This window comes from Suillus fuscotomentosus, assembly GCF_016647785.1.
Source record: "Suillus fuscotomentosus strain FC203 chromosome Unknown F5891scaffold_30, whole genome shotgun sequence".
Classification (NCBI taxonomy): domain Eukaryota; kingdom Fungi; phylum Basidiomycota; class Agaricomycetes; order Boletales; family Suillaceae; genus Suillus; species Suillus fuscotomentosus.
The window spans coordinates 96,308-108,353 of NW_024539542.1; the positions used below are offsets into that span (position 1 = coordinate 96,308).

The following is a 12,046-nucleotide window of genomic DNA, read 5'->3' on the forward strand; positions in this document are numbered from 1 at the left end:
ATGCGGCCAAATATAAAATTCAAAATGTTCACTGCTAAAACTTCAAAGCACGCGTTCATCCCCTAACTCTCGGTGACTCGACATAGTACGGAACCCATTCACCATGACTCAGAGCCAGCAAAGACATATCTCACTGTCTCATAGTACTGAAATACGGCCACGACCGTCTGCGAAAGCTATGCAAGCCTGAGAAGTTCAAGTGCGCAAAACAGTCAAGAACCAGAACGCTTAGTATTCTGCTGACAGCAGAGGTATGTAAAGGTTACGGTGGGCTGCTGTTACCTGTACCACGCCTGTCCCACATGGGGCCCATGACTGCATGTCGACCTAGCATTCTCGTTTGCTCAACCCTGGCTGATCGACCACGCACGCGGCACGTCAGGTCCAGACAGGCTAGTGTCCGCATTTTGATTGTAAGTCGGGATAAATCTCAGTGATATCTTGGCTCAATTTCCGTTTAGGTCGCAGAGGGGCCCCACAGAACCACATGTATGGCATCAGAACGTCTCGGTCGTTATGGTCACCTAAGGTGGATACTGAGAGTGCTTCCTGGTGATTCGCGGTCGACTATCAATCTCTTTTATACTGCGTGGCCAATGCCATAAATCAGGCTCATCCAAAATCACCCACTTGCAACAGTGCAATATGGCAGCTCCGAGCGCTTCAGCGATTTCGACGTTGCACCCGCAAGCAAGTGCAGATGAGGCGACTCTCGCCAAGCTAGGATATAAGCAGGAATTTCGCAGGGAATTCACTCCGCTAGAGGTGAACTTGATTTCAGACTCTTCTATGTACGCGACACAAGCTAACAATTGCAGGTGGCTGGACTTGCATTCAGCTTTGTTGGAGTGGTTCCTTCTATAGCGTAAGCTGTCACTATGGCGCAAGCCAATCGAAATTATATATCAATGACGAAAAATTGTTCAGCTCCGTGCTCTTCTATGCAATACCAAACGGTGGGCCTGTCGCGATGGTTTGGGGTGTAAGCTTTCATCACACGTGGAGATTGCTGTTTTGTAACGTCTCACGTTTCCTCTGCGCAGTGGGCATTTGCTTGCCCCTTTATTATGTGCACCGGGTTGGCGTTGGCAGAGCTCGCATCAGCAGCACCTACTTCTGGCGGCGTACGTCATCGACACTGTCACTGTTTCACACTTGACTCAACATAATCTAGCTATACTATTGGACTTACTCTCTCGCTTCTCCACGATGCCGCAATTTTCTGTCGTGGATAGTTGGCTGTAAGTCCTACATTTTGACGCGACATGCAGCCAGTTCTGACATCTGCAGATTCGAATACCATAGAGATGATCACGGGAGTTGGTAAGACGGGCTTCATTTTTTCAACAGTCTCCCCCTGATCACGTGTGCTAGCTTCCGTAAACTGGGCCTGTGCGATTCAAATTACTGCAGCAATCAGTATCGCCTCCTCTGGCCAGACATATACGACTACCAACCAGCAGCTCTAGTAAGCTCATTCCCATACAGACACGACACTCCTCATATTGGTTTTTATAGTGGTATATACGCAGCTTTGGGTTTGTCACAAGCTGTCCTCGTGAGTTTCGGTACCAAAGTTTTGGCAAGGTTGCAGAGACTATTCACGTTGGTGAATGCATGGTAGGTGTTGTGGAGTTGGTCCACGATCATTGTTTCAAATCCTCCAATAGCCTTTGCTTCATAATCATCATTGCGCTTCCGATCGCAACGCCACCGGATTATCGAAACAGCGCGAATTTTGCGCTAGGGGGTTTCACTAACTGTATGTTTCATCGTCAAATTACGCTCGTAGCTCACAATTAGTTGTAGTGGCCGGCTGGCCATCCGGATTCGCATTTATTTTGAGCTTGATGGCTCCTCTGTATACAATAGGTTAGACCATATTCTCTCGAATCATTGTTCCATGACCATCTTTAACCCACCAGGGGGTTATGATGCTAGCGTTCACATGAGCGAGGAGGCCTCAAATGCCGCTATGGCGATACCATGGGCAATAGTAAGTGACATTAAAAATGACCAATTGCTGTATTTATCTCAGTCAGGTCAGTTCCATTATTGTATCAGCCGTCCTTGGTTTGGGTATGTGGAATGAATGACATGCCATTTTGATCTTGATGACACATTCTAATATAGGAGTCAACATCTCCCTTGCATTTTGCATGGGCACTGATGTCGGCAGCGTCTTCAATAGCCCTATTGGCCAGCCTATGGCACAAATCCTATTCAATTCGCTCGGGCAGCAAAAGGCCCTGGCTCTATGGTGTCTCGTTATTATAGCGGAGTAAGTTTAGTACCGCGTAGCGTATTTCCAGCCTAACCATAGAGCAGGTACATGGTGGCATCAAACTGCCTCCTGGTCGGTTCTCGTCAAACATTTGCATTTGCTCGTGATGGAGCCCTGCCTTTTTCACGATATTTGTACCGGATCAATCGCTACACAGGAACACCCGTCAACACTGTTTGGTTCGAAATCATCTGCTCTCTGGCAATCGGACTTTTGTCGTTCGTAAGCACCCAAGCCATCGATGCGGTATTCACAATTGCTATCACTGCGTCGTATATTGCCTTTATAACGCCGATCACGAACCGCTTTGTGTTCCAGAATGATTTTAAACCCGGTCCGTTTTATCTGGGGAAACTGGTGGGTCAATCGGCGCAATGTATTCCTGATCTAATATATGTCTGTGCAGAGCTTTCCGGTCTCTGTGATCGCTGTGGTGTGGATGAGCTTCATGAGCTTTGTTTTCTTTTTTCCCGCGACCCCGCAAACAACGGCACAGGAGATGAACTATACAGTCGTGGTACTTGGAGGCTTCATGTTTCTAGCGATTTCCTGGTATTATCTTCCGGTGTACGGAGGCGTACATTGGTACACTGGACCCATATCTAACTATACGCCGGCCATCAGAGGTGAAAACAAAGACGAAGATTCTATATCGGAGAGGAAGGAACATGATGCCGATATCTATGTTTCAGTGGTGGATGTATAAGTAGTGTTCGTGTAGACTGGTGCCAGTAGAGATGTTCAGGATATTGGATTAAAGCGTGTATATTGACTAAATACTACAACGAAAACTTTTGTACGTGTCCTTGAAATATACGTCGAAATACCAAATGAGCTTAATCAATACCATCACAAAAGTGCGAATAAATAAAAGCAAACTCCCCTGCTCCTTGGAGAGTACTAGAGAACCGTCAACTTCACCGAGCATCACACACTATTGCCAGTCGATATATGCACACGCTCTTGGAAAGCGATCGAGCTCATGCCGGTTGCTGCATCGGAGTAGGCCACGAGCTCAGCATGATACTTTCGAACGCTAAGAATCAGGCGTGATCCCAGCACATAAATCTGCCCGATTAAGAATATTTGAACAGATCCAGAATAAATCTGAACTTCCAGGGAATTTTGGTCCTATAGAAATGATGAGCCATGATCGCATGCAGAGGTCAGTAAAAGATTGACATACTACCGTTGAGAGTGCTGGAGAGAAACCATATACGAGCTGGAAGCAAGAAATAGCAAGAAAGCTACCGCCGCCACACCTTCAGTAAGAGTAATTAGTTATAATCACACCATAAGCTCACCTAACAAAGTAGACCACGTGGGTTTTCACCAATACCGTGAAACAGTCCCCGGTAATACTTCCTGTCGAATATTGTCGCAATTCGCTGAAGTGTTTCACAGCAATCCAGATTGCGAGACATAGTGTGAGGACCTCTCACACCGTTCCGAGTATCCAAATAATGAGATCCAGACGCAAGCCACCTTCTCCAAAGTCAAAAGAGCACTGATGAGTGCCAGAAAGAATAAATTCCTCTAGTGCTCATCGATGAGCACTATGCACATTTATCTTTATCCGCAATTAAGCGTACCTCCTGAAAGATATAGGTTTATCATTATAGCGGCCACTCCGTTAAAAATGTTGTCAGCCAGGAAGACGACACTGAGAAATATCAGGATCTTTCTGGATCGTTGATACATGGCATATAACCGAGTGATCGTGATGACTTGCAGCATGATTCAAGTCAAGGAAATAACTGTCGCAAGTGCCAAGCTCACCCCCCAATATTGGAAATACCAAACCACCGACCTAATACTGTACGATGTACGAAATAACGCCTAACGAATTCAGTCAGTGACAAGCCTCGGGTAGCACACACTCCAGAATGGACTCACATCTGTGGCAGTATAGTGTAGCAGTCATTAGTGAACTAAGAAGTTAGTAAAGAATCATACTGACCCCTACAGGACACCACGGTCAATCGAAGGGGGATGGTAGGTATCTGTGCAGGAAACTCACTGTATCTGTTAGCGAGATGGTTGGAAGACAGACTGTATGCCGTTGGTTAGGAGAAGCGAAGGCAGCAAATATACCAGGGAGACATACTCAACATACCCACACTGATTATGAGAGATAGACAATCAATACGACATTGATTATTTGACCTTCCGAACATAGGCAGTACATAAGATTCCGAGGTAACGCACCTAGGATACGTTTAAGTCAGCATAGCATGGAAACTACAACAATAAGCCGCATACACCGAGATATAGAACTGTCATTAGGTACCAGCGTTGCACCTGGAATTAATTGTACATTCATGTGTGTTCCTCTGACATGATACTCCACTCACCCAGATCAGTTCGACCTAGTATAAAACCATTGTTAGCGAGATGTCCGCCCCAGCGATAGCATTGACATACCTCCTGTCCGAACGAAAGTGCTGAAATAGTTCTAGGATATCAGCAGTCCTTTAATATCGTCATGCTCACCTCAATCATATGTTACTTCAATAAAAATGGCAACTGCAAAACCGCAGCTAAGGTTAGAATGAGTCAGCTTCAACATTCAACTGCTTTCCACGAACCTATAAGATAACTGGAATCACGATATCCGTTTATGATCGGCCACAAAGTGGGATCGTTTAAGACTATGGTCATATTGGGAGAGGATGAGTGTGAGTGAGAAGCAAACTTGGTGGACGTATGGCAATGAGAGTGGCGGCGATATACCATAATCATGTGCTTTATTATAATTAGCAAAATGAGGTCGAGAGATTATATCCGTTCCTGCAGTGCACATTAGCCAAAGTGAGTATTTTCGTATGAAGTGCGTATGTGCACAGCACTAGTGTACTCTGCCTCCATCATCGGACTTTGTATCACATGCCAAAAATGGCATTAACTTCAGTTATTTCTTCAAGCGTTTGGTTCAATATTTGTTTGGATCGCAGACCAAGAACCACAGAACCACATGTATGCATCAGGGAATCTCAGTCGTCACGGTAATGTGGATACTGAGGGTGCCGGTGATTCCCCGTTGACTATCAACCTCTTTTAATACTGCACGATTAGTGGTTCAGGCTGAGTCGAAATCACCCACTTGCAACGGTGCAATATGACAACTCCGGAGCTTCAGCGATTTCCAAGTTGCACCCGCAACCAGATGCAGATGAAACGACTCTCGCCAAGCTAGGATTCAAGCAGGAGTTTTACAGGGAATTCACTCCGCTAGAGGTGAGCTTGATTTCAGACTCTTCCGTGTACGTGACACAAGCTAACAATTGCAAGTGGCTGGACTTGCATTCAGCTTTGTTGGAGTAGCTCCTTCAATAGCGTAAGCCATTGCTATGATGCAAGCCAATTGAAATCCCATCGCTAATGATAACAATTCGTTCAGTTCTGTGCTCTTCTATGCAATACCAAACGGTGGGCCTTTCGCGATGGTTTGGGGTGTAAGCTTTCATCACACGTGAGGATTCCTACATCTCACTTTCCCTCTGCGCAATGGGCATTTGCTTGCCCCTTTATCATGTGCATTGGGATGGCGATGGCAGAGCTCGCATCACCAGCACCTACTTCTGGCGGCGTATGTTATCGACGCTGTCGCTATTTCACGCATGACTCAACACAATCTAGCTATACTATTGGACTTACTCTCTTGCCTCTCCACGATGCCGCAATTTTCTGTCGTGGATAGTTGGCTGTAAGTCCTGCATTTTGATGTGACATGCAGTCAGTCCTAACTCATCTGCAGATTCGAATACCACAGGGATTATCACGGGAGTTGGTAAGACGGATTTCGTTTGAAGAGGTTCATAAGTCCTGTCTCTCATTCAATCAATGAAAGGCAGGATGACGGCAAGAACGAAGGCGAAGGCATCGATGAAGTTCATCAGTCCTTTGTCTCTCATTTGATCGATGAAAGGGAGGACGACAAGGGCGGTGATGGTGATGACGGCGGAGTCGAAGGCGAGGTCATTGACAATGATGTTCAAAAGAGAAGTAAGTCATTACAGGCCTAGTAGATCACTATGTATAACACCTGTCACCAGAGGCTTTTGTTTACCATCTCAAGGACGAGAAGCGCTACAACTAGGCAATATATCCGAGAGGTACTGGTTTTTCCTCTTGCATTACTACTATGAAGTCTTATCGCTGTTTGTTCAGCTTTCGAATTAGGAAAGGGTTGCGAGAAGGCGTATTAAGTTTCATACATCATATAGCTACAGTATCGGGATGCAGCCTAGCTCGCATGAGAGTAGGCAATAAGCTTGATGTCTTGACTTGCACAAGTATTTGTTGACAGTGACGTGTTCAAATGCGGTCACATGCAGCGCGTTTTCCTACTCCTGAAGGCTGTACGCTAAGGATCAACAATGAGTTGGTTCGGCGGTGCTTTGCTAATATTCACCACGAGCAAGTCGCATCCAACAAATTTACGCATAAACTCTCATAATTCTTGTTCGCACAGGAGTCTCCCATAGTACGCAACCACTTTTTTCGCCGTTCAGGCCCAGGTCCTAGGTGCAGCGCCTTTGACGACCGTGGAACAACCCAGCACGCATCATTTGCGTCACCATACGGGGTTGCTTTTCAAGTTATACCTATGGAGCACTTTAAGTGTCAATCTCATACTCTTGGAATGATCTGTACTCGCACCGTCGTCTATCATCCACTCTGCCAACAAACACACATATGGAGGCCATCTCTCAGATGACTAGCACACGAAGTAGAACAGAATGTTAAAAGTACGTCCCACGCGGCGTCAAGACTGAATATTTATGGATGTCAAATAGGAAACATTGATTGTTGATTGAGATAACGAGAAACTTGCAATTGGACCGGTCGTAGCACTATGTACCATCTTGCGCGTCACGGATCGTTGCAAAACCCCTTTTTAGTTTCCTGCACTCACACTCCAATGCTGACTCCCACTCTCAGCGCAGCAGGAATTAATAGCCGCAATGCTTAACGGATCAAACACACTGGCCACCCGATACCGCAGGCCCATTCCAACTCCAGATATACTTTAGGCCTTCGTCTTCCTTTTTGCATGTTACCCCACCCGAGTGGGAGACTGCATAGCAGAGAGTTCATACCGTAAAAACCACCCACACATCATCACAGTACTAGATAAAATAGATCACAATGCCAAAAATAGTTGGTTCTATATTCAGTGATTATGCCTCGCCGATCAGCTGAGGACCGCAGCATACATTATGCAGGAACGCTAACTCACCTCAGGTGCCGTGTACAATTTGACATAGCGACCCGCGACCCTTTTCCTTCGTGGCCTCTTTGCGCCGTTCCCTTTCAGATTTGCAAGTGTAGACGATTGATGTTATTCTGGTACCTCTATGCGGTGCGGTTGAACGCATCTTAATTAAGCTCTCTCCATGCGGAACGCAAGATACAGGGTGCATGTATTTGTAGCTAAGTGCTGATGATACGGACGAACGGCACGAATGGCTGTCGATCAGCTCGGACATCACCTCTGCATTACGAATGAGGGCTATTTACTATCTATCGTGTCTGACCTATTACGAATCTACAAATCGTATTTGAAAAATGTCTTGTTCAATGTCCTTCAGAACAAACGGAGGCATAAACTAAAACTATTAATCAACAGGAGGGAGAGGGAAATTTTGCTGAGGAATGCTATTGTATATCGGACAGAGCTGCCTCGAAGCATCTAACGCTGATCGTCAGACCCGGTCTAGTTCATAATGCTCGGTGCTTACTATTGAGAGGCTGTGAAGCCGCCACATCTTCAGGAGCCTCTGCGAATACTATAGCCAGTCCGCTACGGATCCAATGATTAATTCAAATCCAGGCTCAGTGAAAGGAGCAACTCACGCGGATAGATGCCAATCGATATGGCTTCACAAAGACAAAATGTTATTACGAGCTAAAAAGACATGAAGAGAACACTTACCAATGCAAAAACCAAGGTCCAGGGTTGTCGGTGATGAACCGGATAGTTACACGATCACCGGTGTTGCCAGTGTTCACTGTATCACGCATGACAGGATCGATGTAGTTATAAGCAGTACTTCCAACACCCCTGATAACAGCAAAACTGTGCTACAAACCAATTATGATTAGTCTATTGAGTGTATGTAGATGACATGCCAAGAAGTACCCCATGAAGATGGAATGGATGCTGTAAAGACATGTCAGCCAAGGACATACATGTCATTTTGAAATGGACTCACAGGACCCCCAGGGGAATTATCTGGATTGAACGTAAGTTCGATAACCTTATTCCGTGGCAGAGTGTACACGGAGCCGTTGGGCGCAAGATCCGCAGCCGTCATAGCACCGCTCAGTAACTGTAATAGGACAGGGACACTAGGAGAAGTATACTGGATGTTATTGATGAGGAAGTTGAAATTGGACAGGTTTTTCCCAAGAACAAGGTCAAGTTTGACGTCCGGTTCTTGCAGTAAACGAGGCGAAGGCGGAGTTAGGGGGTGTAGGCTAGTCTCATTCAGAGTATCCCAGTCTGAGTTTGTCATGTTCTGGGGGTCTGCGTCGGGAGCGCCTGCATATCGAAAGATAGCCGTGGCATTTGTCCCCGCATCGGGATCGGCATGCACCCAATAGTTGTCGACAGGCTGGTTTGTCTCGAGAATGAAGGAGTATCGTTGCGCAGCGTAGATCTGGATAGAGTCCACTACGAGCGGCTCGACGTATTGACCATCGACTTCAATGATGGTAAGATTATGGCTGTCGATCGAGAAAATGTAGTTGGGCTTGCACGCCATGTTCAACAAGCGAAAACGATATCGCTTTCCTGGCTGAACGTTGATGACGGCGAGAGGCACATCTGGCCCTCCATCATAACGCCCGACACCGTTGATAAGCACCGAATCGGCGATTACTTGTCTCTGTACTAGAGGCGATGGCAAGTTATACCTACAAAGCAAGCCGAGTCAATAAGAGAAAAAGGTGCATAAGCCTTTTCTTTTCTTACCAGTCCATCAATGTGATGATGCTAGACTCTTTACTCAAATGTGAGAAACGCAACTTTGTTTCGTCGAACGTACTCACCATCATCAATATCATACAATGAACTGTATGGGTCGTTTGGATTGTAGATGATCAGCGGACCTCGTAGACCATCGCAGTATTGGACCTGAATTGAAATCAGTTTCCGACACCATGAATAAAAATCGAAGCACGCACTCCATAATGAGAGTGGTACCAGTACGTTCCCACTTGGTCGGTAGCATTGAAGTCGTACAAGAAAGAGTGTCCCGGAGCGATCGGACACTGCGTGACAAATGACACGCCGTCCATTTGGTTGCTATGATGCTGGAATAGCCCATGCCAGTGCTGTTTGCGATAGACATCATTGTGAGCTCCTACATGCATTTATCGGCTGGTACTTACGATACTGGTACTCGTTAGCATCGAATCGTTAGTCAATTGGTTTGTGACGTTGATCTTGAACGTGTCTCCCTAAATACACATGAGGTCAACCAAGAGTTTGCGCACGCAAAGCAAACGCTACCTTCTGAGCTACAATAGTGGGCCCGGGATGAGTGCCACCGGCAAGAACCCCTCTGCAATGCAGTCAGTAATCAAATCGGTCGAAAAGTAAGCAAACACTGACGATCTGGTGAACCCGTCTGGGGATACAATGCCATTGGCAATGACGAGGTCAGAAACTGGGCCAATAGTCACGGCACGACCCTGGAGGCATGCCAGAAGGCATATGAATACATAGAGTTGGAACATGACTCGACACTCGAGTCAATAGGAGGAGGATGATGAGCGAAATACATGGTATCCTTCAGCTTAAGTAGTGCTCCTGATATCACCCCCTGGATCAGAGAATTGGTCTACATATCTTCCGATTCCGAAATAATCGACTATGAGGCAGTAATCCCCTGTACTGGTACGTCCCAGCAGATTCCCACCTATAGGTCTCCACAGATCAACTCGAATGCATTACGGACTTTGTAGAATGGAAAATTTGATTACCTGTCAAAGGCACTCTCCGTTAGCGATACGAGCTCTGAAGCTGGGTAGCATCCAAAAGGGACTTGGCGGCTGACCGGAGTACCTGAACGCGCTTTCATGTCTTCCGTACGTTTTGTGGATGTCGTTGGCCGGGGGCGTTGCAACGGATCACCTGAATAAGCATCTATGATTCGAGACGCAGCTAGGCTGTCATGTCAATTACACCTACCGCCTTCAAACCTATTTTGGGCATGCAGGACACGACGGATCGCCTTGTATAATGCAATAGGATCCAATCATTAGCCAAGCGATACTGGTAGTAGAACATTTACATTTACATCAAGCCTCGGCAGAGTTGTCAAAATACCCACGACGACAGATCTTCAAGACTTGGCCCCAGGCGCTGTAGCGATAAATTTGACAGTTGCCGAGTTCAAGACTGGTATGGAGATGGATCTGTTTATAAGCGGAGATCTTTGGTGCCGCAGCCACGTTGCATAGCTAGTAGTTGCCCAGTAAGTTCCCGCGCCATATCACCTGTTACCGTGTAGAATGAACACCCGACAAACTGATGCAGTCGAAGATTAATCTAATTATACCTCCGCAGCTAAACACATACTGCAATCCGACAGTATGTTATTGTTGTAATTTGATACGTTGGACCGCATTGCGGCGACGTCTTGGAGCTATCAAGTGCCTGTATAGGCACATGGACATTATCCGTCCAAGGTTATTGAATCATGATGGCTGCTGAGCTCAGGTGACAGGTTTGCGACCTTCTGGACCGCTATCAGGTGTTGCTGTGATTCCGCAGGTGCAGTTGATTTGAAAACGGAGGCTATAATTAATGTCATCGGTATACATATAGAACCACGAGGTTATATTAGTCCAATCTTTAACCACTGTCGACAACATGGTATGTGTGCGACATTCAAGTTGAATTCATGCCCTTACATCCTGTGGAGCAACAGAGAAACTGCTCACAACAGGTAAATGCATGCCCGCAAATGAAGAATTCAGATTCACATTACCTTGAGGAACCTGGTCGAGTGGTAGCATCAACGGTACAATGGGCAAGCCTCTCCAACACCTCTGTCATCATCAGTCGTTTTTCGGGTCTTCGTCCATAAGTTGCCACGAAATTTCGAGTGAGGGTATCGCGATCCGTGGATGGGCGACACTTGTCGCACAGCGCCTCTAATGTCTTTCCACAGGACCACAAGTCCGCACGGATCGCACTGTAGAAACCATTACCAGCGGCTACCTCGGGGGCGATATATTCGGGAGTGCCCACGACGCTACGGAACCTATGTTCGACACCCTTGACTCGCAAGGACCTGTTGAAGTCGATGACAGTCAGACGGCCACCGTTGACGGGGATTGAGGCTCCTCGTCAGCATCACCCTCAACTACTGGGAATGGGTGAGCTAATGATCAACAGATATGCTGACGTAACTCGCCCTCCTGAGGCTTGATCACGATGTAGACATAACTATCTGATAAGGATTGTGCCAGAGTCCGCAATGACTGCACAGGGTGCACCTTTTGCCAATTGCTCTCATCCAGGCACTCTAGAATGATGTCGGCAGGGGTTCGGTCATCAGGAAGGTGCACGGGATTTTTGAGCTGGTAGTAGTCGCATTGATCAAATGAGATTCTACCCAAAATACGACGTGCATCAGCCGATTCGGATTTGAGGTACGCAAAGGTATCCTGGATCCGAGCGTTATCGGAAGTTGTAACACGGTACAACTCGGTGTCGAGGACGACGAGGAATGTGTGGACCATCGC

The 12,046-nt window shown here is 46.6% G+C and overlaps 4 protein-coding genes across 4 annotated transcripts; 2 read left to right on the forward strand and 2 right to left on the reverse strand.

Moving 5' to 3' along the window:
• Window positions 1-645: 645 nt before the first annotated feature.
• On the forward strand, window positions 646-3,168 carry F5891DRAFT_1278607 (amino acid/polyamine transporter I; the record flags this gene model as incomplete). Its single annotated transcript, XM_041370323.1, has 15 exons — window positions 646-765; window positions 819-865; window positions 928-982; window positions 1,044-1,124; window positions 1,175-1,241; window positions 1,291-1,323; window positions 1,375-1,468; window positions 1,519-1,620; window positions 1,671-1,762; window positions 1,810-1,872; window positions 1,926-1,996; window positions 2,043-2,079; window positions 2,134-2,281; window positions 2,329-2,641; window positions 2,691-3,168. The coding sequence occupies 15 exons, from the start codon at window positions 646-648 to the stop codon at window positions 2,988-2,990; spliced, it is 1,623 nt and encodes a 540-aa protein (XP_041225348.1). The 3' UTR covers window positions 2,991-3,168.
• Window positions 3,169-5,262: 2,094 nt separating this feature from the next.
• F5891DRAFT_1189228 (uncharacterized protein) lies at window positions 5,263-6,383 on the forward strand (the record flags this gene model as incomplete). Its single annotated transcript, XM_041367119.1, has 8 exons — window positions 5,263-5,289; window positions 5,360-5,521; window positions 5,595-5,621; window positions 5,685-5,873; window positions 5,924-5,990; window positions 6,042-6,088; window positions 6,139-6,289; window positions 6,340-6,383. 8 exons carry the CDS (start codon window positions 5,263-5,265, stop codon window positions 6,381-6,383), a joined length of 714 nt encoding a protein of 237 aa, XP_041225349.1.
• Window positions 6,384-7,719: 1,336 nt separating this feature from the next.
• Window positions 7,720-10,201, reverse strand: F5891DRAFT_376847 (laccase). Its single transcript, XM_041371624.1, has 12 exons — window positions 9,906-10,201; window positions 9,804-9,855; window positions 9,683-9,751; window positions 9,476-9,625; window positions 9,341-9,425; window positions 9,264-9,291; window positions 8,503-9,205; window positions 8,430-8,450; window positions 8,223-8,371; window positions 8,144-8,167; window positions 8,029-8,090; window positions 7,720-7,979 (listed from the first exon to the last, which is right to left on the reverse strand). Exons 1-12 carry the CDS (start codon window positions 10,028-10,030, stop codon window positions 7,906-7,908), a joined length of 1,542 nt encoding a protein of 513 aa, XP_041225350.1. The 5' UTR covers window positions 10,031-10,201; the 3' UTR covers window positions 7,720-7,905.
• Window positions 10,202-11,450: 1,249 nt separating this feature from the next.
• Window positions 11,451-11,630, reverse strand: F5891DRAFT_898990 (uncharacterized protein; the record flags this gene model as incomplete). The annotated part of the gene is made up of 1 exon (XM_041373423.1): window positions 11,451-11,630. A coding segment is annotated over one exon (180 nt), but the record flags the coding sequence as incomplete, so codon positions are not given.
• Window positions 11,631-12,046: the final 416 nt, after the last annotated feature.

Coding starts and splice junctions, on each gene's coding strand:
- F5891DRAFT_376847 (XM_041371624.1), bottom strand. CDS start 10,030: ATGTTCCAACTCTATGTATTCATATGCCTTCTGGCATGCCTCCAGGGT. Junction 9,752..9,803: donor CCACTATTGTAGCTCAGAAG/GTAGCGTTTGCT, acceptor ATGTGTATTTAG/GGAGACACGTTCAAGATCAA. Junction 9,626..9,682: donor TGCTAACGAGTACCAGTATC/GTAAGTACCAGC, acceptor TATCGCAAACAG/CACTGGCATGGGCTATTCCA.